Here is a 27,855-nt window from a genome sequence, read left to right as displayed (position 1 = left end):
TCAGTAAAACAAGCCACCACTTTTGCGACGTGCCTGGGAGGCTGAGCTGGCCAAGCCGCTGAGCGGTGACGCAGCACTGTCCCTGTTGAAGATTTGTGCCTGATGGCTGAGAAGGACGCAAACGAAGAGGAAGCAGGAGGACGGGATGCTCGAGGAGCACTGTGAGCGCCATGTTGGGGCCACAATAAAGAACAGTGATCAGCGGCTGGTGTGCCTTCCTTCTTCTACAATTTATAGTGCCGAAATCCGGGAGGCTATCATAAGCTCCGCCATCGATCCTTTCTGGAGGTTAACAAAAACAACGCATCGGCCCTCCAAAAGGCTACCAGGAACTTTGCCAGCGAACCGCCAAGGCAAGAGGAACACCCTTCTGACACCAGCCGCATTTTTTACTGCAGATGGAGCACGTCAAAGTTAAGCGGACCGCCCAACGTGCTTTACATACCCGGCTGCGGAATGAGGTTGCTCAATTCATCGAATCGGGCTCTGGCACTCTGCTCGCCTTCAGGTAGTTTCAGGTGTGCGTCAGAGTATGCAATGATGGCCTGCGTCCCTCAACAAACAGCTAGAGACATTCTTTTCAGACGAGGAGGTGGGAGAAGAATTTGATTTAGTTTGCAGTACGAAGACTCAGCCGCAGAAACTTTGACTATGACACCACATTGAAGGTTTGAAAGCGCCACCTCCTGTTGTGCATGCTCCTAGTCATACTACCGACACTGCCAGTGAGATCCCGACGGCAGACAGTGAACCAACTGCCATGGGTGCTGTTGAACGAACATGCCGAGTTGGGTCTCGCCTGTCAAAGCTCGACTTGCTTCGCTTTGATGGCAACGTGTCCAACTGGCCAGCTTTTTGGGGCATGTACCAACATGCCGTCCATACTAACGCACACTTGAGCAATATAGATCGCTTCCATTACTTGAAGAGCCTGCTCAGTGGAATGGCGGCACAAGCAATCGACGGCATTCAAGTGTCAGAAACCTCACACGGCGACGCCATCAGCATATTAAAGACCCGCTTCGGAAATCAACAGGTTATTATTCAGCGGTACTTCACCATGCTTCGCACACTTAAGCCCGTCAAGTCTTCTGCCGATATGGCTGGGTTACGCAGTCTTCTGGACTACGTCACCATCAATATCAGAGGGTTGCAGGCACTCGGTGTGCATGAACTATCTTGCTCTGCCATGCTGGAAGACATTCTTGTAAAAGTAATACCGAGTGAAGTCGTGATAGACTATACAAGCGGCGAAGCATCCAACCAAGAGAGACTGAACAGCAGTCGGCAGAAGCGGAGCTTCGACGGTTGCTGGATCACCTACGCATCGAGGTGGAAGCTCGAGAACAAGCTTGGTACATTGGGCGATCGAACTGTCAAGAGGTGGGTAATAGCTCACCAGTCGTGACCACACGCACTGGTAATGACGAAACACGCGGCTGGCGTCAGAACTCCTTACCGGCTTCTGTGCTACACAGTGCCACGTGTGGTCAAAGCGGTGAGTGCTTATTCTGCCGTTCGACGTCGCACGGAACGCGATCTTGCACTTTCGACATGAGTCTACCAGAGCGGAGAAGCCTCTTAGCCAGATCCGGCCGTTGTTTTAGATGCACGAATCCAGGGCATAGGTCGTAAGACTGTCTTTGTAACATTCGCTGTTTGCAGTGCGAAGGGAGGCATGCGACTTCAATGTGCAAGTATACTGATACTTCACGACAAACAGCTACCACTGAAAACAACGTCAACTTGCATGCCGCGACTAATGATGCAAGTTAAGTGCAGGCACAAGTACTGTTACAAACGTTTAAAGCTTGGTTGATCACAGAGAGCCACTCCGTGTACATCAGAGGCCTTTTTGATAACGGTAGCCAACGGGCATTCATTACAACCGACGTCTCACGGAAGTTAGTACTATAGGTTCATGAAGGCTATCGATTTGGCCATCAAAACGTTCGGGACAGCTACGTAATCACTGACACGCAAGCTCAATTTAGTGCGCCTACATGTGTGAAGCCAATATGACATCATCAAACGCGAAATCGAGGCCGTAGAAGTTCCGTTTATTTGCGACGCAATGGCTGAAATTCCTAGTATAAACATGTTTCTTAAACAGTTGGTTGGTGCGAAGAAATATCTTGCGGACGCGATGGGTTTACCCGGCCTGAATTACAGCAAAGGAATCGATTTGCTTTTCGGGGCAGACCAAGTTCACAAGTTGCTTTTAAATGAAGTCTGCTCCCATGACGAGGCAAACAGCCCCGCAGCCTTTAATACAAGGCTTGGTTGGACGTTTCAAGGCCCTGTGTCTTGCCATTGAGGCATTTCATCTCAAGTAGGGACAGTTTGCGTGCTACGAACGAGCTCTGTTGACTCAGAAGTTTCGAATAAATTCCTCTGTTTTGGGGAGCCGGACAGCATTGACATATGTGACCATTCAATGAGCGCTGCGAAGACAGCGTAGTTTTTGAAAATTTTCCCGAAAACAACCAGCTGCGAAACGTGGGGTATGAAGTCACACTTCCGGAGAAGACCTTGGACGTTAGCCTCGGTGACAATCGTTCGGTGGTGCCCATTCTACAGTACAGCTTGGTTCAACGCCTTTACGTTGGTGCCGATTTGCTTCAGCAGTACGACGCAGCAGTCAGGCAATATGAAGTGGATGAGTCCACAGGAAAAGTACCGTGTGAGCAGGATTTCGGAGAGAAGATTTAATAAATGCCTAACAAAGCTGCAATTCCAGAATCATTTACAAAATAGCGCCTACGCGTCGCCATGAATGCATCGTCGCACCCGAAGTGTTTCTCAGCAGTGAACGACCGCTCGACGAAAGCCACTTACCTCAGCGACGGTATGGTGACGATGCTAGTGATCTTCCTACTGAATTCAATAGGCCTCACCGCTGATGTGCTAGAGTGGTTTCTACAGTTCGCTGCTCAGCGGCATGACCAAAATGCTGTCGGAGATGGGAATCGGGTACCGCTGGACGGATCTTCAACCGCATCGACGCCCGCTCCACCCAAGAAGACGTGTCGCTGAGGAAAGGAATTAAGTGTTGAAAGATGAAAACTTGGTTTATTTACATTACTAGGAGGAGTAGAGAAGAACTGGCGATGCCCAAAATCACACACAGTTTTAAAGAGCTCGTGTTCCCCAGGTTCCCTAGGTGAAGGGCGGGCTCGTCGTTGAGGGAGTGTGGTTATCGCTTTAATTTTACTCTCATTATCTCATTTTCGCTCTCGCAGACACACCCCTCGAACGTTTAGACTTGGTGGGAAAGGGTGAAGCCGCTGTGGCGGTGTAGAGGGCAGCACACGAGGAGCTCGCTGTCTGCCGGCGTCTCATAGTCTGGGACACACCTGCGTCAATCGGCGTCAGTCGGCGTCTCATGATCGGGGGCACACCGGCGTCGAACGAGCCACCACGCGCCGTCGGCAAGACGAATTGGAGAAGCGTTGACTGCCGGCGCTCTTCGTCTGGGCACACACACATCTGCGTCGCAAGGGCCGCCGCTTGCCGCCGGCCAGACGAAGGAGATGACCGCGTGGCCGCCTTGAGGGTACCGACCCATGTGGGAGACACCGGACCTTTTTGTTCCGATGACCCGTACTTGACCACTGTTACTGACCAGCGGAACAACCCCGCGTTATTTTCCTGCTTTCTTTTGTGACGGCCACTCCAAGTGGCGTCACGCCGTCGCGTTCCTGATCGCTCACCTATTTCGGTCGGGACTTCTTGACTTGATGGACGAAAGCGGCAGCTCCCGTGCCAACCGGTTGTCGCCATCTTTAACAATGCTCTGCGTTTTTTATGGCTTCAGCACGTACCACTGTCCGAGAGTCATTTGCCGGCCATTCAGAAGCTAAAATGACGTGTACCCTTTGGGATGACTGCAAGTGCGTTTCGTTTGAGCGCCGCATTACTTCTCTATTTACTGCCAGAACTGCTAGAGACCAAGACTGTCTCCTGGTGCAACCAAGTTCAGAAAGATGATTTTGCTATGGCGCTCTTCTACCAACACACGAAGGGAAACCGTTTGAAGCATCCTCTGAGATGAGCAATCTTCACCATTTCTTCGATAACGCCTTTATTTCCAGGATCACGACCTGGCCTCTGAATGATCCAGTGACATCCACTGAAGTAGCGCCTGTGTTGCTCATCGGGGGAGACCCGTTAACACGCTTTGTGGTGTTGCATCCATATCGCAATGTTCTTCATGGCGGTGTTCGAGGCCGAGGAAAAATCCGGATGACAGGAGCTCGTCAGTGTGTCAGTGTATCCAGGCAAACCATGTGGTGTGTGCGCGATTTCGGCTGAAAGCAGCTGATGCTCCGACAGCATCTCTTCCGTCCTGTTGAACCTTTTTGTTCCCGATGGCCCGTAGTTTACCGCTGTCACTGAGCGGCGGAACAACCCCGCGTTCCTTTCCGTCTTTCCTTTGTCATGACCACTCTAAGCTGCGTCTGGCCGTCGCCGTTCCTGACCGTTCACCTCTTTCGGTCGGGACTTCTTGCCTTGATGGACGAAAGCGGCAGCTCCCGCGCCGACCCGTTGTCGCCATCCTCAACAGCTCCTCCGCGGCCGGGGAAAATCTCAATCGGCTAGTGGTCGCAATCACTTGCCGAAGAGAGATGGGCTTGCGTTCGCTCTGGTGGCCTGTCTTGAAGAGATCGTCTCCCCAGGCAACAGCACCCAAAGTCAGCCAACACCAACAAAGGAAAGCATAGGTGAAACTTTCCACACAACACAACACTAGCTGCCCTACTGAAAAAATTTTATGAGGCAATAACGTGACATTTTCTCACACAATCTCACTCAATTCACATAAGACATTACATACAAGTCGCATATAATTGCGTAAGATCTCATTGTTTCTTGCACATTAACATAAATTATGGAAGATATTTTATGATAATGATGCGCACCGTATGAGAGTCTATGTGATTTGATGAGACTGTGCGAAGTTATTTCCCCATAGAATTTTCGATTTTCAGTAGGATACCACACGCGCAAGCGCTCGGAATCCACTTAAGATGCCCCAGGCGTTGTGCTAAATCAAATAAATGAAATTCCTGGATTGTGATCCCCTCAAGTTTGCCCGAATTTCAAATCAGAGCAAGCTTCCATGTCCCGTATGAGGTAGCCAAAGATAAGTCCTGCAGGCTGTATGCGAAAAGGTGGGCGGGTGTTCCACAGAGCTAGAAAATCAAAACTAAAATTATCATCAGACCACTCTCATCCCCGTAAAGTTAGAATAACCGAAACAGCCTTCCTATTTTATATTTTTTATCTGAACGTTCAGGCTGACTTTGGAGCGCTCACCGAAGCAGCAAAAAATACTCAAAATTGAGAGGACTCGAAAACGGCAGTCTCTGATCGGCAAGCTTATTCCTCTGACGTTGCGCTTGCCAAAGTCACGAAAAACAATTCTGCAGTTGCCAGCTGTCTGTGCACCTGAGGATTACGATTACCAAAAAACGTAACTATCCCTGGACCACTCTATGCCTCAAACTAAGTTCAAACTTTTCAATGCTTCTATCGTCTATGAGAGACTTCACAAGCTCTTCTAAGTTTCACGAAATTTGCTAGCTTTGCCGTAGTATTCGCAAATAAATCTACAGTAGCCCTTTTATCATTCTGGGACGAAACGTCCCGCCAACTTCCAAGTAAAGTAGCATTTCGTTCCACAAATCCACAAGCTAAATAAAGAAAAACTGCTACTTTGAAACGCTACGCGAGGTTGATTAGGGCCCCTGCCCTGTCGAAAGTTTTATCCTTTCAGGTGCGCCCTGCAGGGTCGCGGCCTGTCTCTTTGAACCTAGTGTAGAGCCGTAACCAAAGGCGTCGCGACAAGTCGCTACTTGACCGCCATCTCCCTGCGCGCTCCCGGCGCTATAAATACTTTTGCACTGTGCAGGAAGTCGAAAAGCACTGCTGAACAATGAAGTGCAAGCCGAACGAGACTCTGGCCTCCCCCATCGCGTCTTGCAAGTGTTCTTCCCTGCCCGCTTTTGACAAAGCGTTTCCGCACATGTTACCGGCGATTCTTTCGCGTGGTGAATCAGCATATGTCCTTTCCGTTTTGAACTGCGTGCCAGTCTACTCTTAGGTCCGCGAACCCTATAGCCTCTAGACGTCTCAAGCTGCTTTATCTGCGGCCCCACTGCTTTTGCTCCAGGAGAGCCTTTTTTTACCCCCTCCGAGGCCTCCCGCATTTTCCGGGACTTCGCGCGTGTTGTGGTTCGCAAAAGCGCTTTTCTTTTGACGTTTCTTTACTTTGCGCTTGAACCTCTTGCAAACGTCGCCTGGTCACATATTGCTTTCGTGCGTTTCCGAGGTGCCCCTTGGGAAGGGATTAGCTTTGGCCCTTCGGCATTCCTGCTACTATTATTACAGGTGGCCGTCTGAGTGACTGAACCTAGAGCTCTACACTGGACCTGTCTCCGTTTAGCATTATTCCTTTCACGCCTAGATTGTTTCTTGCGCGTTTCGCGAACAAAATCAGCTTCCTGCGGATTTTGACTTGCACGGCGTGAACACTCTACTTCCTTTTCCAAAATGGCCTCTCAGCCCTCGCAGCGCAGCATCATCCCTCCTGAAACGACTGGCTGCACTTCGTGCACTGACGATCCTACTTGCACATTTCGCTGGTCCGTGTACTCTGCTCCTACCTGACAGTCCTCCACACTGAACTGTCCTGGCCTGTGTAGCTAAACTACGAATGGCCTCTCGCTATCTGCATTCGTGTGTCCCAAAATTGGCGCGCTCTTGCTGCCTAATCCCTCGACTGTCTCACTCTGGTAAGGAGTCAAGTCTGCCAACTTAGTGCACTTAGACGACAATTGCCCCTCCCTCTCTCTGGGCTTAGCGTCAGAACTACCCACATGTGTCGCACGATCCCAATTTACTCTCCTGTGCTTCTGACATACAGTGCGGATGTTTTCTTTGGGTTTCAAAACAACCCCACCCTTCTCATCAGTGACAGTTAGCACTGCCAACTCGAGATAGCAGCCTTCGTTGTCTTCTTTCAGTGGCAGTGGTGCTCTTTTCCCTTCTCGCGGATGCGTGCCTTCCACGTGCGCCTCGTGCTCTCCGGGATTCCCCTAGGCACTGCGGGTCCACTGCTATCCCGGTTCATGAACAACGCTCTCACTAGCATCGCAGCCAAGGGCGTACTCTAGAGCATCTACCGAACAACGGCTCCCTACATCAAGCTCACCATCTTGAGGGTTGTTTTGTGTCATTTCCACCTTTTCCTGTTTCAGGTCGCCTAGCTCCCCTGTGTCAAAGACTATGTGTTGGCACTGCTCCACACTGCACTGTGTACACTTTCCTAGGGCAACCTCAAGTTGAGGTTCGAGACCTGTACCTTTGGACACCTCTACTCTTACTTTTCTGTGACCATGCCGATTGGATGCTCGCACTGCATTTTTTCTCTCGTTGTCGCGCTTATTCAACTCGGTTTCACATGCCGCCTTCCTTACGACTGGGGTCGCACTTTCCCATTTTGCAGCTTTCTCTCCGCTGGTCACTTTCACGGGATCCCCTATTCTCTAATGCGGCGACTCGGCTGGTAAACTGTTTGCTTTGCGTCTACCACATCTCTTTGTAGAGTTCTCATTTTCATTTTCCACTTGAAACGATTAGGAACTCTTTTCTTATTCGCGGCGTTTGAAGCCGTCAACTTGCCTATGGTCTGGAGCGGAGCGGATCTTAGCGGAACAGGGGTCTGATCGCGCTTACCTTTATCATCGAAGTGAGTCCTGCAATTTTAGCTCTCGGTGTTTACTTTTAAGCGCCGCAGTTGAGCTGTAGTCCTTATCGAGTAGCCGTTCAACCCCTGATCTGTTTGATCACATCTAACTTCTTGCCTTCCTGTTTTCTGGCACTCTAATGTTTCGCATTTTCCGTTCTCCTAGGTTACCGCTCAGCCCTTCTGCAATGCCCTTCGTTTCATCTTAAGTCGGAGCTCAAGCGCCTCTAGTTCAGTGTCCAGCCTTTCCATTTCTTTCCGGTGTTTCGGTAATTTTGCTTCCCACTCTTGTTGTTTCTTTGCTGCTAGCCTGCGCTCTAGCTCCTGTTCTTCGGCTTCAAGCCGGCGTTCTTCCTCTTCTTTTTTTCTATGGTTTGACTTGAGGAGTTGCCAGGTAGATTAACTCCTCATCCCAGTTTCCAAAAGAGCTTTACAAATATCAGATTTCTCCAAGTGATATCAACTTCCACACCCATCTCCTCGCATATCGTCAGCAAATCTGCCACCGGCCTACTCATAAACTCCATGGTTGCTGCTCTGAGTTTTGACTTTGCTGACACACTGTTGTCGTGAGATGATCTTCATATCTCATATCAGGGCGTTCTAAATATGGTTCTGCGACTAAAGGTTAAATCTTCGCCAGGGCCTGATAATATTCCAAATGCCTTCCTTCGTCGTTATGCTGAGCCCATAACCAGATTCCTCGTTATCATCTTTCAAGCGTCAATAACATCAGCAACATTGCCCCTAGACTGGAAATTGGCTAGAGTCGTACCAGTATTTAAAAAGGGGGACCGCCGTTCTGTTCTTAACTATCGGCCCATTTCGATTGTTTCATCTTCCTGCAAGCTCCTGGAGCACATATTGACCAATTACATTAATGACTTTCTGGAAAGACACCACATTTTATCCCCTTTCCAGCATGGCTTCCGGAAAGGGTATTCCACCGTTACTCAATTAGCTACAGTAACTCATCATATTGCTTCGATTCTCGATAAAAGTGGTCAAGTTGACATGATTTTTCTAGATTTTAGTAAGGCATTTGACCGCGTTCCGCATGACAAATTAATCTATAAATTACAAATCATTGATCTTCCTAGTTTCATAATTGCTTGGGTATCTGAATATCTAGCTGGCCGTAATCAATATGTGGAGATAAAAAGCCACACTTCTAACGTCCTACCAGTTACTTCCGGTGTACCCCAAGGTAGTGTGCTTGGCCCCTTACTTTTCCTGATTTTTTGTAATGATATTGTAAATGTCATTAACGAGCCTACTAAAATCCGCTTATTTGCAGACGATTGCATCCTTTTCAACGAGGTACAGAGTATCTCTGACCAACATGCCCTAAGCTCTAATCTTACCAATATTGTAACCTGGTGTAATGAGTGGGGAATGAAAATTAACACCGAAAAATCTGTCCTACTTCGCGTTACCAACAAGAAAAAACCGTTTATATTTTCTTATTCTATAGAGGGCATGCTGCTAACTGAGGTCACTAAATTTAAGTATCTGGGTGTGACGCTAACGAACAACTGGAAGTGGAATTCCCATATTAGCGACATCTGCTCATCCGCGTTTCGCAGGCTTTGTTTACTGCGACATAAGCTTAAAGATGCCCCTTCACAGATTAAAAAACTAGCTTATACAGCCTTAATAAGATCCAAACTCGAGTACGCATGCGTCATCTGGGACCCACATACAAAGTTAAACATAGATGCGCTTGAAAAAATTCAGCGAAGATCAGTTCGTTTTATCTTCTCAAAGTACAGTCGCACTGACTCTGTTTCAAAACTTATGCATGGTGATGGTATCAGAACTCTACAGTCCAGACGCAAATTTTTGCGTCTGAAATTTTTATTTTTATTAATAAACCGCAAACTTGCTCTTGATCCTTACCCGTATCTATCCCCTCTTGCAACGCGCATAACCCGCCATACCCATCCCCTTTCTCTTACACCTTATTTTGCTAGGACAAACTTATTCAAATTTTCGCTCTTTCCCCGGACTGTTCATGACTGGAATGATTTACCTGCGTATTGCCTTCACTCGCTTGACTCCATTGACAGTGTGCTGCAATCAAATGGTTGATGTTATCCTTATGTATTTTGTTTTTGTAGCACCGCATCAATTCATCAATTTGTTTTTTTTTGCTTTTTTGTGTGCCCTGATCACGTACCATTGATTCAGTTTATGTATCTTGTGCTTGTATTTCATCGTTCTCTACATCTTGTATGCCCCTCCTGCCTGGGCTTTTCGCCTGCAGTATCATATAAATAAATAAATAAATAAAATAAATAAATCACACGCGTCCCACCTAACAACTTCCTTGATTCCCAGCAGTAAAATTAAATAACACAAAAATTGGAGCTTGGCGAATCTCAAGCAAAGTCCAAGCACTCAACCGCAGAAGCAGCACCAGGTCGCATGGTCGATCCAACCGCTGCCATCCAGTTGTTAGAGGTGGGAATCGGGTGCCGCTGGACGGGTCCTCGGCCGCATCGACGCCCGCTCCACCCAGAAAGAAGTGCCGATGAGCGAAGGAGTTAGGTGTTGAAGGACGAAAACTTGGTTGATTTACATTGATAGGAGGAGTAAAGGAGAACTGACGATGTTTGAACACACACACAGTTTTAAAAGGCTCGTGTTCCTCAGGTTCCCTAGGTGAAGGACGGGCTCTGCATTGAGGGAGTGTCCTTATCTATTTAATGTCACTCACATTAACACACTTTCACTCTCTCAGACACGCCCCCTCTAAAGTTAAGACTTGGTGGGGAAGGGGGAAGCCGCTGTGGTGGTGTAGGGGGCAGCACACGAGGAGCTCGCTGTCTGCCGGCGTCTCATAGTCTGGGACACACCTGCGTCGATTGGCGTCTGTCGGCGTCTAATGGTCGGGGGCACACCTGCGTCGAACGAGCCCCCGCGCGTCGTCGGCAAGACGAATTGGAGAAGCGTTGACTGCCGGCGCTCTTCGTCTGGGCACACACACACCTGCGTCGCAAGGGCCGCCGCTTGCCGCCGGCCAGACGAAGGAGATGACCGCGTGGCCGCCTTGAGGGTACCGACCCATGCCGAAGACACCGGGATCCTTTTGAAACTTTTTGTTCCCGATGGCCCGTAATTGACCGCTCTCACTGACCAGCGGAACAACCCCGCGTTCCTTTCCGGCTTTCTTTTGTGATGGACACTCCAAGTGGCGTCTCGCCGTCGCCGTTCCTGATCGTTCACCTCTTTCGGTCGGGACTTCTTGCCTTGATGGACGAAAGCGGCAGCTCCCGCCCCAACCCGTTGTAGTCATCGTTAACAATGCTCTGCGTTTCTTATGGCTTCAGCACGCACCACTGTCCGAGAGTCATTTGCCTGGCATTTAGGAGCACAAATTGACGCGCGTACCCTTTGGGACGACTGCAAGTCCGTTTCGTTTGAGCGCAGCATTACTTCCCCATTTACTGCTAGAACTGCTTGAGACCAAGACTGTCTCCTGGTGCAACCAAGTTCAGAAAGAGGTTTTTGCTATGGCGCTCTTCTACCAACACACGAAGAGAAGACGTTTTCACGCATTCTCGAAGATGCGCAATCTTCCCCATTTCATCGATGACGCCTTTGTGCCCAGGATCAGCACCTAGGTTCTGAATGCTCCAGTGATATCCACTGAAGTAGCGCCTGTGTTGTTCCCCGTGGAAGACCCGTCAACACGCTTTGTGGTGTTGCATTCATATCGCAATGTTCTCCATGGCGATGTGCGAGATGCGAGGAAGGATCCGGATGACACGAGCTTGTCAGTGTGTCAGTGTGTCCAGGCAAAATATATGGTGTGTGCGCGTTTTCGACTGAAAGCAGCTGACGCTCTGACAGCATATCTTCCGTGCGAAAGGCTGCCGAACGCTCAACCTTTCTATATCAGAGCTGTTGATTTTCCTGATCGGTCAAAAGACCATCTAGGCATGTAGAAAAGTTTCAAATTTTTATTCGACGGTAACATGTGAAAGACTACCGTGGTAGTGATATTAGAACATAAAAGTTTTTGCCGAGAGAGCTGCTTCGTGGGGAGGGGAAAGTTTGATCAGAATCGTTAAGGTATGCCGGCGGAAAACGTTTGGAAAAGCATTTTGATACGCCGCAGCTCTGAACACGGCTATATGAAACTGAAGCTGTTGTTAATTGAAGAACAATCACCTTCATTTATGCCAGTGCTAATGACCCAGGTGTTTGTCACTCTGAACAATGTGCGAAAGCAGTTTGGCCGACTGGTGTTATCGTGGAATGTATAATGGGTAAGGAGGGGTTAGTCTGCTCATACTGAATTTGTTTACAGCAAGGATAGGAGGTAGTTAGGCCTACTTGATATCTCTATCTATTACCGGTTGTCACCTCGGGGCCGGGAGTGTGCTGAAGATTTGTGCCTGATGGTTGAGAAGGACGAAAAGGAAGAGGAAGCGGGAGGACATGGTGCTCGAGGAGCACTGTGAGCGCCATGTTGAAACCGCAGCATACAACGGCTGTCAGCGGCTGGTGTGCCTTCTTTCTTCTACAGTCCCATCGTCCGAAAATGCGCACATGTAGATGCAATCAGTTTGTCATCGAGCACACACAGTCTTCATTTTGCTGTAAAGCTTTGCCGCAACCAGCAGAACGAAATACTGACTGTTTGACACAGATAACCCCCTTTGCACGCAGCACACAACGTTGAATGTTGTACCGGGGGCCCTATTTTCTACACACATGGCCGGCTTTCGGCGCGATGTTGTTTCTCTGATTGGTTGTCAGAAAAGTCGCGTGTTTCAAATTTGTGGCGCGAATTTGCGGTCTGTCGAAACGGCTTTTTGCGGTGACGTAACAACAACGTGAACTTGAAAACTGATGTTTAGCAGCGCTGTTCATGATATCTGGATGGTATTTATAAGTAATTGTGGAGGGAAAACAGAGGTATATATGATAGAAAGAGCTATTACGAATGGGCTGAAATGAACTGCCCACTGTCAAGAGCTGACTCCTGAAATCTGATTGGCTGACGTGGTGGGAAATACGGCATGCATAAACATTTAATGATGACGTCAAAATGACGTCTCATTACATAAAAAATAGTCTGCCATTGCTGTGAATGACCAAAGTTGGGCGCCGCAATTCGAACCGCTTAATGTGGCCGCGTAAAACACATGACGAATTCGACGTGCAGGGTGGGCGGCTGTTAGCTCACCGCAGTATGGTAGACAGTTTTGTGGATGATGAAGTAAGCTGAGAAGACATCTTGTTGTAATTGCAGAAAGCACTGAAACGACGTCATAAGGGAATTTTTTAGTTGCGTCATCTTTTAGAGTTAATGAAGACGCAAATTTACAGCCACACGAGGGTCGTAGCTACCCTCCCGTTGCAAATGCTTTGCTCTCATAGAGAAACCATCGATCCGCGCCGTCATTGCCAAGCGCAGCAATGCGGCTAGCTAACTCTAGCGGTGTACAGATAAGGCCGATTAAATATGTTATTGATGTAATAACCCCCGCTTGCCTATATCTACAATCTTTGCATATTTTTGGGTACATTTCTGTCAGAAATGTATATAGCACGTGTAATACCTGTCTATAAGAAGGGTTCGCGGCATGAAGTCAACAACTATAGGCCGATATCAATCCTTCCCGTGTTTTCCAAAGTCATTGAAAAAATAAATCATAACCGTTCGTGTTCATTTTGTAATAAACATGGCATTATAACCACATCCCAGTACGGTTTTCAAAAGAACCGATGTAGAAAATTGGCACTCTGAATCAAAAAGAGTATAGTTTGCACAATTTTGAGATAAAACATGTCGCTGTAGGTGTATTTGTTGACTTCACTCAGGCATTTGATTATATCCATCATAACAATATCTTCGAAAAATTAGAGCATTATGGCATCTGTGTGCTTCCGCTTACTTTGTTGAAAAGTTATCTTTCACATAGGTATCAGTTTCTGTTAACACTTTGGTATCGAGCAAGAAGGAAATCATATCCGGCGTCCGACGGGATAGCATTTTCGGCCCTTTGCTTTTAATTCTGTACAGAAATGATCTGGTTAATATAGCACCAGGAAAAGTAAATTCATTCTTTATGCTGATAACACCACCATATTTAGTGCCTCTGCAAATGTCAAGGACGCAATTGTAAAAGCAAATTATGTCCTGCGAGCGTTAGATATGTGGACAAGAAATAACCACCTAAAGGTTAATGCTGCAAAACTAAAATCAATAATTTTTCAACCCAGAGTTAAACAGGCGGCCATGACTAGTGACTTAATATTTAAATCTTCGAAGATAGAAATCATGCTGTGCGTAAAGTTCTTGGAGTACATTTTTCCGAACACTTGCAGTGGGATGACCATGTAAATTTTGTGCTGAACAGACTGAGTAGTACGATAGGGATAGTAAATCGAAACAGATATCTTTTACCTGAGAGAGTGAAGTTATTTATTCAGGTCTCTGTTCGCACCCTACTTAAATTATTCATTTCCAGTATGGGGCACAACCACAGAGGGTAATCTAAATAAGTTATTATTAGCACAAAAGAAATTTCTACGCATTATTGCTAATGTACCATACCTGCTATCTACCTCACGGCTTTTTGAGCAGTTCAATATACTTAGAGTTACTGAGCTATATAGGTTTAGGTTATCGCGAGAATATATTAGTCAAAAGCGCGGAAGCAATACACTTACTGATATTGCCAGACTATGCTTAGCTGATCCAGTATATGCCACTAGGTCTGCCCCATTTTGGAAAATATCTGCCTGCCGAACTAATTACGGTCGACAAATGCTGTGTGATCTGTTACCATGGATGCTAAATGACTATATAAATACAGGTATCGATATTTATAAACTGAAAATTTCTGATCTCATCGCCATGTTCATCCGCTGAAACTTACTTAATTATTATTATTTATTAGTAATTTTCTGTACCATGAGATATGCGCTCAATTGTTGCAGTGTTATGCAGTTTATTTTGATAAGTTGCATATTTGTACCACTTGCTACGGTTCCATTTTATTGCTGTATGTTTTGCTTTGTACTGCGTCGTAGATCATTGTTTCTTGTGCTGTTCTCGCTGCTGCCAATGCCTGATATAAGTGGGGCCAAAGACAACTCAAGCCGTGCTTGAACGGCTTTTCCCTTGGCTCTTTTTTTTTTTTCACTGTATAGTGAGAAAAGAAAGAAAGAAAGAAAGAAAGAAAGAAAGAAAGAAAGAAAGAAAGAAAGAAAGAAAGAAAGAAAGAAAGAAAGAAAGAAAGAAAGAAAGAAAGAAAGAAAGAAAGAAAGAAAGAAAGAAAGAAAGAAAGAAAGAAAGAAAGGTTGATCTGCGCGAGACGAGGCATTCCAGAGAGCAACCGAAGGGAAAATTGAACGAGTTGTAACAAAGTTGTCCATGATGGTTTCGGGGGCACTGTTTAACACAGAGACAAATAAAAGAAGAGAAAGAAAGGCGCCAGTCCCGTGTTTTCTTCTCTTTGTCTCTGTGTTAAACAGCGCCCACCAAACCATCATGAATTTCAGAGAGCACCGCGATGCTTTCTAATTATCTGTCTGGTCGATTCGTGAATACAACCTGAAGGGTCATATGGTGCGATGGCTGTTCAGGAATTTCGCGTGACAGGCAGCGAAGGATCACCAAAGACTCTTAAACGTTGGCCCTAAACATTGCCTTTTTTGCCTAGCACTATGCACTCACTGCAATGTTAATGAATTGAACAGCCTTTGCACGATGGGAAAAGCAAGCAAAAATACTCACAGCTTCTATTTTAATAAAGGAGTGTATGTTACATGTACATGGCACATATTTGCTTGCCACATGTGATGTGTCTTTTATATAATGTCTTGTTTTTTATACATGCGGGATAACCATTTGCTCATTTTTTAGAAAAAAATAAATACTCCAGAGTACGTTATGACGGTACGCTCTAATCATATGATGTAGTTGAGTGACAGTTTGTGTTGATTGCTTTTGTTGTAATATAGCCGGAAAATAATCTCCCTTTAATGATTTGCATTTTACCGTTTCGACAGTAGGGAATACGCGCGCGCGGCTTCGCCCTAGCTTCATACCAAGATTTCCTCAGTCATCTTTTGCTTTCTTTCCTTATTCTGTTTATCCCCCTCTGCACGTGTATGGTAGCCTCGGCATCGCCTAATTAACCTTACTGCTGTTCCGTTCTTCTGTTTCTTTTTCTCGGACATCTTTTGCGTTTCGCAAGAGTTTATCGCACGCCAGCGCATGAACATTTAACCTGCTATATAGTGTAAGGCCCAGCGTATACCTTCCACAGTGTGTGTGTGTGTGTATGTGTAAGACACACACACACACTCTCTCTCTCTCTCCCTCTATCTCCCTCTCTGCTGCTGCTTTCCGCGCTCTACACTACTCAAGCCGACGCAATATGTTAGAAATTTACGCAGACTTGGTGACTTGACGATAGCTGGTCATAACGCGGCTTTTCGAAACAGGTGGGTAGCACAGCCAGTAGCTTATAGTAATTGATACTTTGAGACTGCGAGCGTTGTCCTCAGACATGGACCATGGCGGCTGCGCCGGCGCCTCTTCGTCAGCGCTGGAGCTACTTTGGAAATCTGTCGATTCTTTCTGTTTACGACCACGTCCTTAAACGTTTTAGTTCCTGAATTTAAAAGCCACTGGTAAGTGAACGTGAGCGGTGATCGGCGGTTGTGAGGAACAATGCTACTTTCCGCGCCCATTCTGCGCCAACCCACTGAGCATGTTCAGTTGCCTTTCTTGCCCTTCAGATAAAACGCGAGCAGCCTCTCCGTGCATAGCTGCTGTCGAATGTTCGACCGCAAGTATGTCATGACACGCTGATACCGCAAAGCCACAACATACTTCACTCGCCTCACTGCAACCCGAGGCTTCCGAATCACGGAATGCACCGCAGCGGATCGCTTCCTGCAAGAGCATCATCGTTTTTCATACTTGGCGCCAATATATAGTGGCAGACGACAGCGCGCTTTTTTCTGTCACTTTATTTTTCTTTTCCTCCAGAATGTGTAACCCGATTGTGTGCTTACCTAACCTGGCACCATCCAACTGCACACGTCATGCGTACGTCACAATTTGAACAAAAGGGCTAATTGTCCAAAATAGGGCCCCGGGGCCAATGACTCACCCACCCCGCAGGTAAAAACCTGTCTGAGCCATATCTAAGCTTTGTGCAACTACACAGCGGTTACTAAATGACCTAAAGAGGTCTTTAAAAACAAGTTAAATATTATAAATATTGAGAAGGGGTGTTTACTGTCTTTTAACGGGGATAAGAGCCGATGTTAAACTGCGGGCTAGCTGGCGGCATTCTTCCGCATGTTTGGCAACGTCTGAAAGGAAAGTCCACTCGGAGGAGTCGGGACGATATGGTAAAATAGTGTCCATCGTGGACGATGCCTCACGCCCATAAAGAAGGAAGAAAGGGCTAAATCCAACGGTTGACTGCATGGCGGTATGGTATGCGTACGTCACGAAAGGAAGAACAGCGTCCCAGTTGGTCTGATCAGCGGCAACGTACATTGTGAGCATATCTCCAAGAGTACCATTGAAGCGCTCAGTCAGCCCGTTAGTTTGAGGGTGGTAGGCTGTTGTGGTCCGATGTATGATGCGACATTCGGCCAGTAGAGCTTCAACGACGTTGGAAAGGAAGACGCGCCCTCGGTCACTCAGCAGCTCTCGCGGCGCGCCGCGGCGAAGAACAAAATGATGTAGCAAGAGCAGGGCAACTTCACGGGCAGTAGCGGCGGGTAAAGCAGCGGCCTCGGCATACCGGGTGAGGTGGTCGATGCCGACGATAATCCACCGGTTCCCAGAGACCGTGCAGGGAAGTGGCCCGTAAAGGTAAATGCTAACGCGGTCAAACGGGTGGGCCGGGCATGGAAGTAGTTGTAACGGGCCAGACGCACGAGGTGTGGATGACTTGCGGCGCTGACAGGCGATGCAGGAGCGGACGTATTTGCGAATATAGACGTACATGCCGCGCCAATAGTAGCGCTGAGAAATTCTCTGAAACGTCTTGACTACACCAGGATGGGCACACTGAGGGTCGGCATGGAAAGAGGCGCAAATTTCTTGTCGTAAATGGCGGGGAATGAGGAGAAGCCACCGCCGACCCTCAGACATATAATTGCGGCGGTAGAGAAGACCGTCTTGTAGGGCAAAGTGTGGTGCCTGACGGCGTAAAGTACGAGAAGGCGCAGCGTTTGGAGAAGTGGACACGATGTCGATAAGAGATGCGAGCCACGGGTTTTTTCGCTGCTCCGCAGGCATATCAGCGATTGTTAGAGACGAGAGGACGGGATCAGCCGCCGAGGAGCAAGCAGGTTCGATGGATAGGGGAGAACGAGACAGAGCGTCGGCGTCCATGTGTTTACGGCCAGAGCGATATATAACGCGGATGTCAAATTCCTGAAGGCGGAGAGCCCATCGTACGAGGCAGCCGGACGGGTCTTTAAGAGAGGACAGCCAACATAACGCGTGGTGGTCCGTGACGACGTCAAACTGGCGACCGTACAGGTAGGGTCGGAATTTCGTTAGTGCCCACACAATGGCCAAACACTCCTTTTCCGTAACTGAGTAGTTGCATTCAGCTTTGGAGAGGACGCGACTCGCGTACGCGACGACGTATTCTTGAAAGCCATTTTTCCGTTGAGCCAAAACCGTACCGAGGCCAACGCCACTCGCATCAGTATGGACCTCGGTAGGTGCGGTGGGGTCGTAGTGGCGAAGTCAAAAGACGGCGCAATGCGGTGAACGCTTCGTCGCACTCGACCGACCACGCAGTTAAAGGAGCCGCGAAGCGCTTCGTAATGTGATGTCGGTTATGCTTCAGGTCAATTCTTTGTCACAGGGATACTAGCTCAAAAAGAATTACAAAAATCGGTGCACAGGAACGGGAGTTATTCAATGAAGAAATTTAAAAATAGAAGCAAACAAAAAACTGCCCTCAACTCAAATTTTGCGGGGCTTCCCATTCCCATTTCGCTCTCCCATTGACGTCATTGGGTGCGACCAATCAAAAGAGGCAAACCGATGACGTCGCGGAAGTTATCACAGCATGGTTGCCTGTTTGCTTTAACTCGTTCCTGCCAAGGATGGCAGCGTCGTTTCTATGGTTACAAGGAACACGTGGGCGTAAGTTAACAGCGTCGCTCCCATGGTGATAAACAGGTGGATGGTCAGCGACGCTTCACCATCCGATATCAGCACTGCTAGCACCTTAGGAGTGCATAAGAAGTCACCGTAAATGAACTTGCCAGACTAATCGGAACTCAAACGCGAGATATCGCGACGGAGCGACGATCTGCGCGTTATTCCGTGCGGGGATACGCCGAAAGGGGACGAACAGCAGCCGACCAGCGTCGTCGCGTCCACCGCGCGGTGTTGACGATCGCCCAGCAACGCTGCCAGACCACCACCAAGCTGACGATGCGCACTGGTAAATATGAACCGCAGCACTTTTTTTTGCATCCTTTCTTGGGACTGAAACGAATTCTTGTAGAATGCAGTGGCTCGATTAGATCGTTTCCGCCAAGTCGTTCTCGGTACGCAGGCACGCCTCGTGAACTTCGAAAAACACCATACGTGTATTGGCGAAATGTGCCTTGTCCATATCGCTATTAAAAGCGTGGTGATAGAGCCACTGTGGTAACATTACGTCCAATTTTAACCCTGGAAGTCACGCGAGCGGAGAAAACACCACACTGATGACTTGAAACTGTTGCTGCGTCCAGGTGTACGGAGCCTCTGTGCTACCGAGATGTTGAGCCATGTGCAGCCAGGAACCGGGACTGCATATCTGTATATGCCAAGACGAATATATATATATATATATATATATATTTTTGTACTCTGCCTGGATACCGAGGTGTTGCAAATCGCATACGGCGACCTCATCGAGAAGGGCCAGCTAGGAGCCTGAAATGGATATCCACAACAAGGTATTTCCGAAGTTGAATCCCCTGAAAAAAGCACTAATGGTGGCTCGCCCGTTGTGCACGTAGCGCATTTCGTTTTCTTCTTTGGAATGAGGCCTTCTAAAAGCGTACCGCATGCCCTTCAAAAATGAGAAGGGTGCAGTGCACCAGAAACTGGCAGACTAGGTTTCCACATTAAGGACATTTGAACCTTTCCAACATGTGTGCATGCTGTAAAAGCACAGTATTTCACTGGATTCACTAGTGCAGCTTACTCATTTATTATCATTGCATATGTGTAGAAAGCACTATCAGTAATGTAATGACTAATCTATAGCAGAACTTAGAATGTACAACCTTTTCTTTTATATTTTTTTATTCCCTGAGGAGAGAAAACTTAAAAAAAAAAACAAAAAAAAAACCACTCTACATAGGGTATTTTGTCTCAAGGTACGGAGGTGACTTGTGGTGGTACTCTTTTTGCAGTATGCTAGACATTTGAGTCAAACCAATGTGGACTGGAGCTTTGTAAATCCTGAGGTTGCTCTTTCACAGATGTCTCTCTTCTTTTCGTTCTAGAAAATATGTGGCCTACCACCAGTTTGCGACATGGATTTGGGGGAAAGACTGAACTGGAGAACAAAGAGAGATCCCTTCAAGTGTGGTGACCATGATTAGGAAGATGTTTCCATCGGAATGCTACACAGGGTTAAATTTCCCAACTGTGAGGGGTAAAAAAAAATAAACCAGTTTTCAGTTTTTTCAAGCTTCATTTGTTTATACAGTGCACAGCTTGCAGCACGGATTACAGCATGTGGTACTGTTAAGCCGAAAAGCAATTATATGCCAGGCAAAGACAGAAAAGGGCAACACAGATATACAACTTTTGAAACACTTTTTTTCAAGGCTCTTCATTTTTGATCTTACACTTTCCGGAACCACGAGGCCAAACTACAACACCATATTGCAACACCGAGAAGAACCAAGAAAAGCAAATGCTTCCCCTGTGGCCATGTTAATGGCCATTTTTTAAATTCTCCTTAGCAAAACAGTGCACAGGGTGACGGAACAGAGTCATGAAGGCACTAACACAGAACTCGCTAGCAACTGAATAAATATATTGCTTGCAGGCAAGAAATACTGCATGCTGCTCCACAAAGAGACATGCACCAACTGGCCAGGCTACTTTCAGTGATGCATTTTGGAAAGGCTCTTGTGCCAATGGCACTTCGGATACACATTTAGGTGTCTGTTCCAAGGCTCAGCCACAACAATACCTATATTCTGATAGTGAGGCAAAAGTTCTCGCATTGCATAACTTTGACCTGCAACTATGTTGACGCATGAAGTATTGCAGCAAGGTATGAAGGTATGAAGGCAGTAAGGTATGAAGCAGACCATGTTGAGCTGCCAATGTCGAGAGCATACCAAAAAAGAAAAAGAGGTTCATATTTTTGATGTGCAAGATTCGACACCTACTCCTTGCTGCCAAGTATACTCACCTGGATAGCACTTTTGGAGCCACATAGATGGTAGGCAGCACTAAATGAAAGCAATGGTCACTCCAAATGCAGCAAGGTGCCAGTGACCACTTCACTTGGATGTTGGATGAATGCAGGGGCAGGTCTACAGCAGAGGCTGAAGGATAATAGGAAGCGTGGCTTCTATCACTGTCAACAATGTCTAGAAGTTTTCACAAATAGGAATCTGTGTTCTTGTCACCCTGAGAGACTGATAGAAATTTAAATCAACATGTGATCTGAGGAGATGGGCACCAGTTACAAAGCTACAGTTAAAATTTTCTGTGGAAGCACATACAAAGAAACAACAGAAAGAGCTTGTGAGCAGAGTTGTATCCTCACAGCTGCTACTTTAATGACGTCCAACCAAAGATTGGTGATGTTATCAAAAGACACATGCGGAATTTCCTGGAGTATGTATAGCAGCGAGACTTATATCAGAAAAACAGTTTACGTGGCAGTTTTTATCGGTCATATATCTAGACAGAGATCTTCCTTTTAGCAAGCTAGTTTCAGAGGGCTACAATCTGGACCACTGGACCACAGGTTTTGTTCAAGAATATTTTCAGTTCAGGTTCGTCCCAGCGCAGCTGCACTGCATTACAACTGGCACATTTCGCTGGTTTTGAGTTCTGCAAAGTTCAACAGGGTCATATACAGCACAACAAGCATTGCTTTCTAAGTGCTAATCATTAACTACAAGAAAAGCACAGCTGTAGGAAGTTGGTGAAGGTTCCAGGTAATATCGCTGGACATATGAACACAGGGCTTCGAACAAAATATAAAGAAAGGAAGGACAGATCTTCATTTCTGAGCTCCGTAATTTGCACACCATAATCCCTCACAACGTCGAAAAAGGATGCTGACTGGGACACACTGGACCAAAGCAGATTGTTTGCATGCCACTTATGACGTCTTGCAGTGGCCTGGTCCCTCAAGAACACGAACATTTTTGCTACAGCCGTTTGAACTTGTTTGCACTTAGGGGACAGTGGAGACTGTATCAAATGCAGTTGGTCAAAAACATGGACACACTTTGCAGATGCAGAAAAACATCCATCTTCAACACACAGGTCATGCACATGGTCGACACGGCACGGTTAGATGTTGGGACTGGCAACAAGGAACTTTCAATGGTGTAGTGGCAGCCAGTAGGAGCAGCTATCGAAACCAGCTGGATGATCACCACAGCTCGCATAAAGTCCGTTTTGCAAGTTTTGAAGTCATGGATGAAACCACACAACATTCAGCAATGATTCTTGGTACAAAACTTTGTCTAAGACATTTTGCATCTAAGGCAACGGGAAAGCATTTCAGCAAGCTCGATGGCTGCATGCTCTTTGAACCCGCAGTCAAATTTTCTGTGGCATATGCTGTTATGGCAAATGTCAGGACAACACAGTAGAACAGTGCATAAACACTTTGTAACAGTCAGTGAGCAAGATCATTCTTCATATATTATGTCATAACACCTTGATAACACATCTCCTCTTACGTGGCTTGCAGAAACCAGGCTTTCACTGTGATGCTGGCAGTATGAGATGAGAAGAATGCGACTTGCTATTCTGTACGAACATTCATGTGCAAGCCCTTGCATTGAGAATCAGCTGCGAGTCGGTGCTGATCCCAGTACTAGTACTATGGGCTCATAAGGAACATGATGAAGCTTTACCTTTTGAAAATGATGCCTTTCGCTGTTGGAGTGCCACCGAAATCCACGCCATTCATTGCTTCAGACTCTTATTGTTCACATTGCTATACCAGCCACTATCTTGTCACTTCTCGTGATCGTTGAGTGATGTGGCCGCGCGGAATTGTTGCTCATTCTCATGGTCTGGCAGCTCCATTAACCCACAGCCGATTCCTCAGCACTGGCCTCCTTTGGTTTTCACTGGCCCCTTAGAAATGTTCATGCTGGAGCAGCCATATCCTTCCCATAGGGACAGCACTGCCTTGAAGATGTGGCCATATTGCAAGTCTGCAAACACTACAATAAAATTGCAACTATTACCCCCCCCCTCTTGCGTTTATCCACAGCCACAGCAAGTGTGGCCAAGGAACTACAACTGGCAGCCAAAGTAGCAGATGCGCTCTTAATGTGAGTGCATCGCGTGAGCACACTTGTGAGCTCGAGCGGTGCTATGAGGAGGATTGGCAACGAAATTTTAAGGTTGAGTGCTGCGTACAACCTCTCGAATTATATAATATTGGTGAACTGTCGATCGCGTGGCTTGTCTGAGAGTTTGCGCAAGCTTGTTTTTCAGAGCATGGCTTGCTGGAGCTCCGACCGCATTATCAAAAAAAAGAGCAGGGGGGGGGGGGGGGTGTAAAAACGCGTTTCATCTGCTTTGTTGCGTCAACAGACCTTGTGGCAAGGGACAGGGAAACACGCGTGCTAAGGATGTACTCCCCCCCCCCCCCTTTTTTTTTCGATAATGCGGTCGGAGCTCCGGCAAGCCATGCTCTGAAAAAAAGAGAAAATCGACAAGCTTGCGCAAACTCACAGACAAGCCACGCGATCGACAGTTGACCAATATTATATAATTCGAGAGGTTGTAGGCAGCGCTCGACCTTAAAATTTCGTTGCTATTCCTCCTCATAGCACCGCTCGAGCTCTCAAGTGTGCTTACGCGCTCACGCGGCCCGATCTGTTGACAGTCGAGAGAACAGTGAGCGGCTGCCAAGGTCGTTACTCGTAACGATGACTGTCTGAGAAAGTATAAAACAGCAGTTAAAACATTGAATCCTTGATCGTGTATGAACTTCGACAGACTCGCTGATCAAAAACGTGGTCATTGGCACAACTTTCACTGCTCAGTCCGTCACGATACTTCCGTCTTAGACTGTTTTTCGCGAGCGCCTGGCATCGTTGGCACCGCGTTGCTGCGTAGCCGCCGTTGCTTGTAGCCTAGGGATGCATAAGCTACCGATGAACACTCGAAGGCGTCTGGAGTGAAGTGCGCCGAGCACACACGCCGATTCGGTTCTTTCTCAATGGCCAGAGCTTCTAACCACATTCTTTTTCGTTCATTATGGGAAGGAAATCTGTGGTACGACACTCCTCCAACGCCTTCGCTGCTCGAGCAGCCTGGGACTGCGCAGAATTTCTTCATGACAGCACGAAATATAACCAAGCTTCACCAGCGAAAACCGATCGGTCTAGGCAGGACAGCCTACTAGGATACGAAGAACCACCTACAACAAACCACGAGGAGTAAACAAACGGCAAACCACGTGCAAGGTCTGGCAAAGGCAAACACAGGGCAAACAGGAGCTACATGAGCAGATATTTCTACTAGAGGGACGCAAAATTCTTGGATTCGGGAAAATAGACAGAGCCTCTAGCATTATTTTTTGTAACATTTATTTGAAGTGCTTTAATCGAAAATAAATATGTCAGTTTTGTAAGTATATTAGAAAACGCAAGAACATTACAGAGCGTATCATTAATCATAAGTTCATTTAGCCGTGAATTTATTGTTCGTCCAATCATCAAATCGGACCCAATGTCGTCATATCCGCTGCCAAAATATGGCCGCTGTGTGCCGCCACCATCAGTGGTGCGAACTCGCTTTCACGAACAAATTAAAATATTAAATGCTGGATAATACACAAAACAACCACCGTTAATAGTGCCACTATAACTCAATCTACGTAACCAAGAGGCAAAACAATGTGCTTAAAAATCGTTTCGGGGCTCCTTTAAGTCACTGTTTCCCCCAAGTAGCTTCGTAAGGGGCGCAATTATAGAAGCGAAATTCCGCACGAAGCGCCTAAAATAGGAGCATAGACCAATGAAGCTTCGAAGTTGCTTGAGCGAGACCGGCTTAGGAAACTCCGCCACTGCGCGCAGCTTGGCCGGATCAGGGCGAACACCTTCCTTAGAGACGATGTGCCCCAAAATGGTCAACTCCCGGGCACCGAAGTGGCACTTCTTGAGATTCAGTTGTAGGCCGGCGTCACTAAGACAAACCAAAACTTGCCGCAAGCGCTCTAGGTGCGTGGCGACGTCGGTGGAAAAGACAACAATGTCGTCCAGGTAGCAGAGGCAGATGTGCCACTTGAACTTCCACAAGATGTTATCCATCATCCTCTCGAATGTGGCGGGCGCGTTGCACAAACCGTTGGCATTGCATTAAATACATAGAGGCCATCCGGTGTCACAAATTCGGTCTTCTCTATGTCACAGGCGGCCATTGGTACTTGCCAGTAACCGGAACGTAAATCAAGAGACGAAAAGTACTCGGCACCTTGGAGGCAATCAAGAGCGCCGTCTATACGTGGCAGGGGGTAATTGTCCTTGTGGGTAATTTTGTTCAGGCGCCGGTAATCGACACAAAAGAGAACTGAGCCATCTTTCTTCTTTAGACGGGCGGATTACACCACGTTGTAGCATGTCCTCAACTTGCTCACTGATGACGCGACGCTCTGCCGCTGACACACGATAGGGTTGCCGTCGAAAAGGTGAGTTAGAGCCGGTCTTAATATGATGCGCGACTGTGGAAGTGTGGCCGAGAGGTGTGTGGACGGTGTCGAAAGCGGAGCGAAACGTCTGTAAAAGGGCCACAAGCTGCGTCCGGCAGGTGGAAGTAAGAACGTCATCTATGGCGTTTCGGAAGAAGTCATCTGGCAACGAATCAGGCGTCGAATCGAACTGCAGAGCATCGATGTAGTTACTACGGTAGGTCTCGGAGGAGTCTAGGTTAGAGAGAAGGTTGGCTGGTTGAACAGAACCGGCAGATTCCCCCCGCAGCAGAGTAATCGGGCGCGGAGACGGATTGTAGATGAGTAGCATCGTGAAGCCACCGTAAACATCGAGAACAGCAGACGGCAGCGGCAGGTGCTTGCGACGGATGAAGGATGCAGACGGCATAAATAAAACACTAACGGCTGACACGGCAGGACACGATAAAGGCACAAGGGCACAAGCTTCTGGTGCTACGTCGACATCTTCAGCGATGGTAAGCTTTTGAGGACACACTGAACTGTTGTCGTCGGGCAGTTCATCGCACAGTGCAGAAAATTCCACTTCAGCTCGGGTGCAACCGATCACGACGTTATTTTTAGACAAGAAGTCCCATCCGAGGATCACGTCGTGGGAGCAAGACGACAAAACTACGAACTCAACACTGCACAAAACACCTTCAATGACGACACGTGCTGTACATGCTGCTAAAGGTGCAATCCTCTCTTCACTGGCAGTGCGGAGTGATAAGCCATCAAATGACGTCGTAACTTTGTGTAATCGTCGGCAGAGTCGCTCATGAATCCCTGACACTGCAGCACCCGTATCGACCAGCGCACATACGGACAGATCATCGATAGAGATCACTATAACGTTCGTGGGCAAAATTTGAGGCCTTGAGCTTTTCGCAGAGCACGCAGTTGTTGCCTCAGGAACCGCGGAGCTTAGTTTCCCTCGTAAGCAGGTGGTGGTCGCCTGCGCATTGGTGACAGTGACCGGCGCCGCGGAGAAGGAGAACGACGGGTTGTATACGAACGCTGTTCTGTGGCGTACGCAGGCGGAGAGTGGGCAGAATGAAGCAGCGGCGGGGAGTAATCAGAAAACGCAGGCTTGGGAGGAGCGGCCATGCGACAACGACATCGACGAGCTACATGTCCAGCGAAACCACAGTAGTAGCAAATTGGGCGATTTTCCGAAGTACGCCAAGGGTTGTAATGGCGCGGAGTGGCAGGATGAAGCGGAGCCGTTTGAGGAAGCGGTGCAGGGCGCATGACAGGCTGCATGGGTAGTGCCGGCTCAGGCGGTGGCCGCGCAGCCACAGCTGCGTAGGTCAAAGGGGCTGGAACAGCAGGTTGACTATACTGGACTGGTGCTCCGACGTATGTCAAAGGAGCAACAGAAGGAGCTTCAGGAAGCGTGGGAAGTGCTTCTGCGACTTGTTCGCGGATGACTTGTTGCAACTTCGGCACCAAAGCAGATGGAGCGTCAAGACGTTGGTGAACGAGTGATAGTTGACGGGCAACTTCTTCTCGAACAAACTGTTTTATTTGTGGCAGCAAGGACGACTGGTCAGTTTCAGGTATTAAAGCTGCAAGAGGTTTCTGGTGTGAGAGCGAAGACCGAGTGATGTTGCAGCGCTTGAGTAATTCATCACAGTTTTGACATGCATTGATAACATCGACGACGGTTGCTGGATTTCTGGCCAGAAGCATCTGGAACGCGTCATCCTCAATCCCTTGCATAATGTGACCAATCTTGGCATGGTCTGGCATTGAAGCGTCCACGCGCTTGCAAAGGTCTACAACATCTTCAATATAACTGGTAAAATTTTCGCCAGGAAGCTGTGCACGGCCGCGCAGGCGTTTCTCAGCACGTAGCTTGCGCACGACAGGTCGGCCGAAGATATCGGCAAAACTGGCCTTGAAAGCAGACCATGAAGTGATGTCGGCCTCGTGGTTGCGGAACCACAGGTTGGCCACGTCCGTTAGGTAGAATATTACATTATTGAATTTTCGGGCGTCGTCCCATTGGTTGTGAGTACTAACCCGCTCATATGAAGCCAGCCAGTCTTCCACGTCATGGTTGCCGGTTCCGCTGAATATAGGAGGATCTCGCTGGCGCAAAGCTCCAGCGCAGAAGACGGCGGACGAGGGCCCGGTTGGACTAGGGGTGCTGGCGTCGGTCAT

The 27,855-nt window shown here is 47.7% G+C and overlaps 1 protein-coding gene across 1 annotated transcript; it reads right to left on the bottom strand.

Moving 5' to 3' along the window:
* On the bottom strand, positions 1-27,855 carry LOC146206764 (uncharacterized). Its single transcript, XM_084575558.1, has 2 exons — positions 27,139-27,855; positions 1-159 (listed from the first exon to the last, which is right to left on the bottom strand). The coding sequence occupies exons 1-2, from the start codon at positions 27,853-27,855 to the stop codon at positions 1-3; spliced, it is 876 nt and encodes a 291-aa protein (XP_084431684.1).

Source organism: Amblyomma maculatum, chromosome 1 (assembly GCF_055883805.1).
Source record: "Amblyomma maculatum isolate TAMU_Amacu chromosome 1, ASM5588380v1, whole genome shotgun sequence".
Classification (NCBI taxonomy): Eukaryota; Metazoa; Arthropoda; class Arachnida; order Ixodida; family Ixodidae; genus Amblyomma; species Amblyomma maculatum.
Note: the sequence above shows the minus strand (reverse complement) of the source record. Positions and strands in the feature narration are given on the sequence as shown.

Bases quoted from the DNA above. Each gene is read 5' to 3' on its own strand.
- LOC146206764 (XM_084575558.1), bottom strand. From the start codon at position 27,855: ATGACCGACGCCAGCACCCCTAGTCCAACCGGGCCCTCGTCCGCCGTC. The intron at 160-27,138 runs GTGCCGAAGTTG...TGGCGCTCACAG, and splicing joins TTGACGCTCCATCTGCTTTG to TGCTCCTCGAGCATCCCGTC.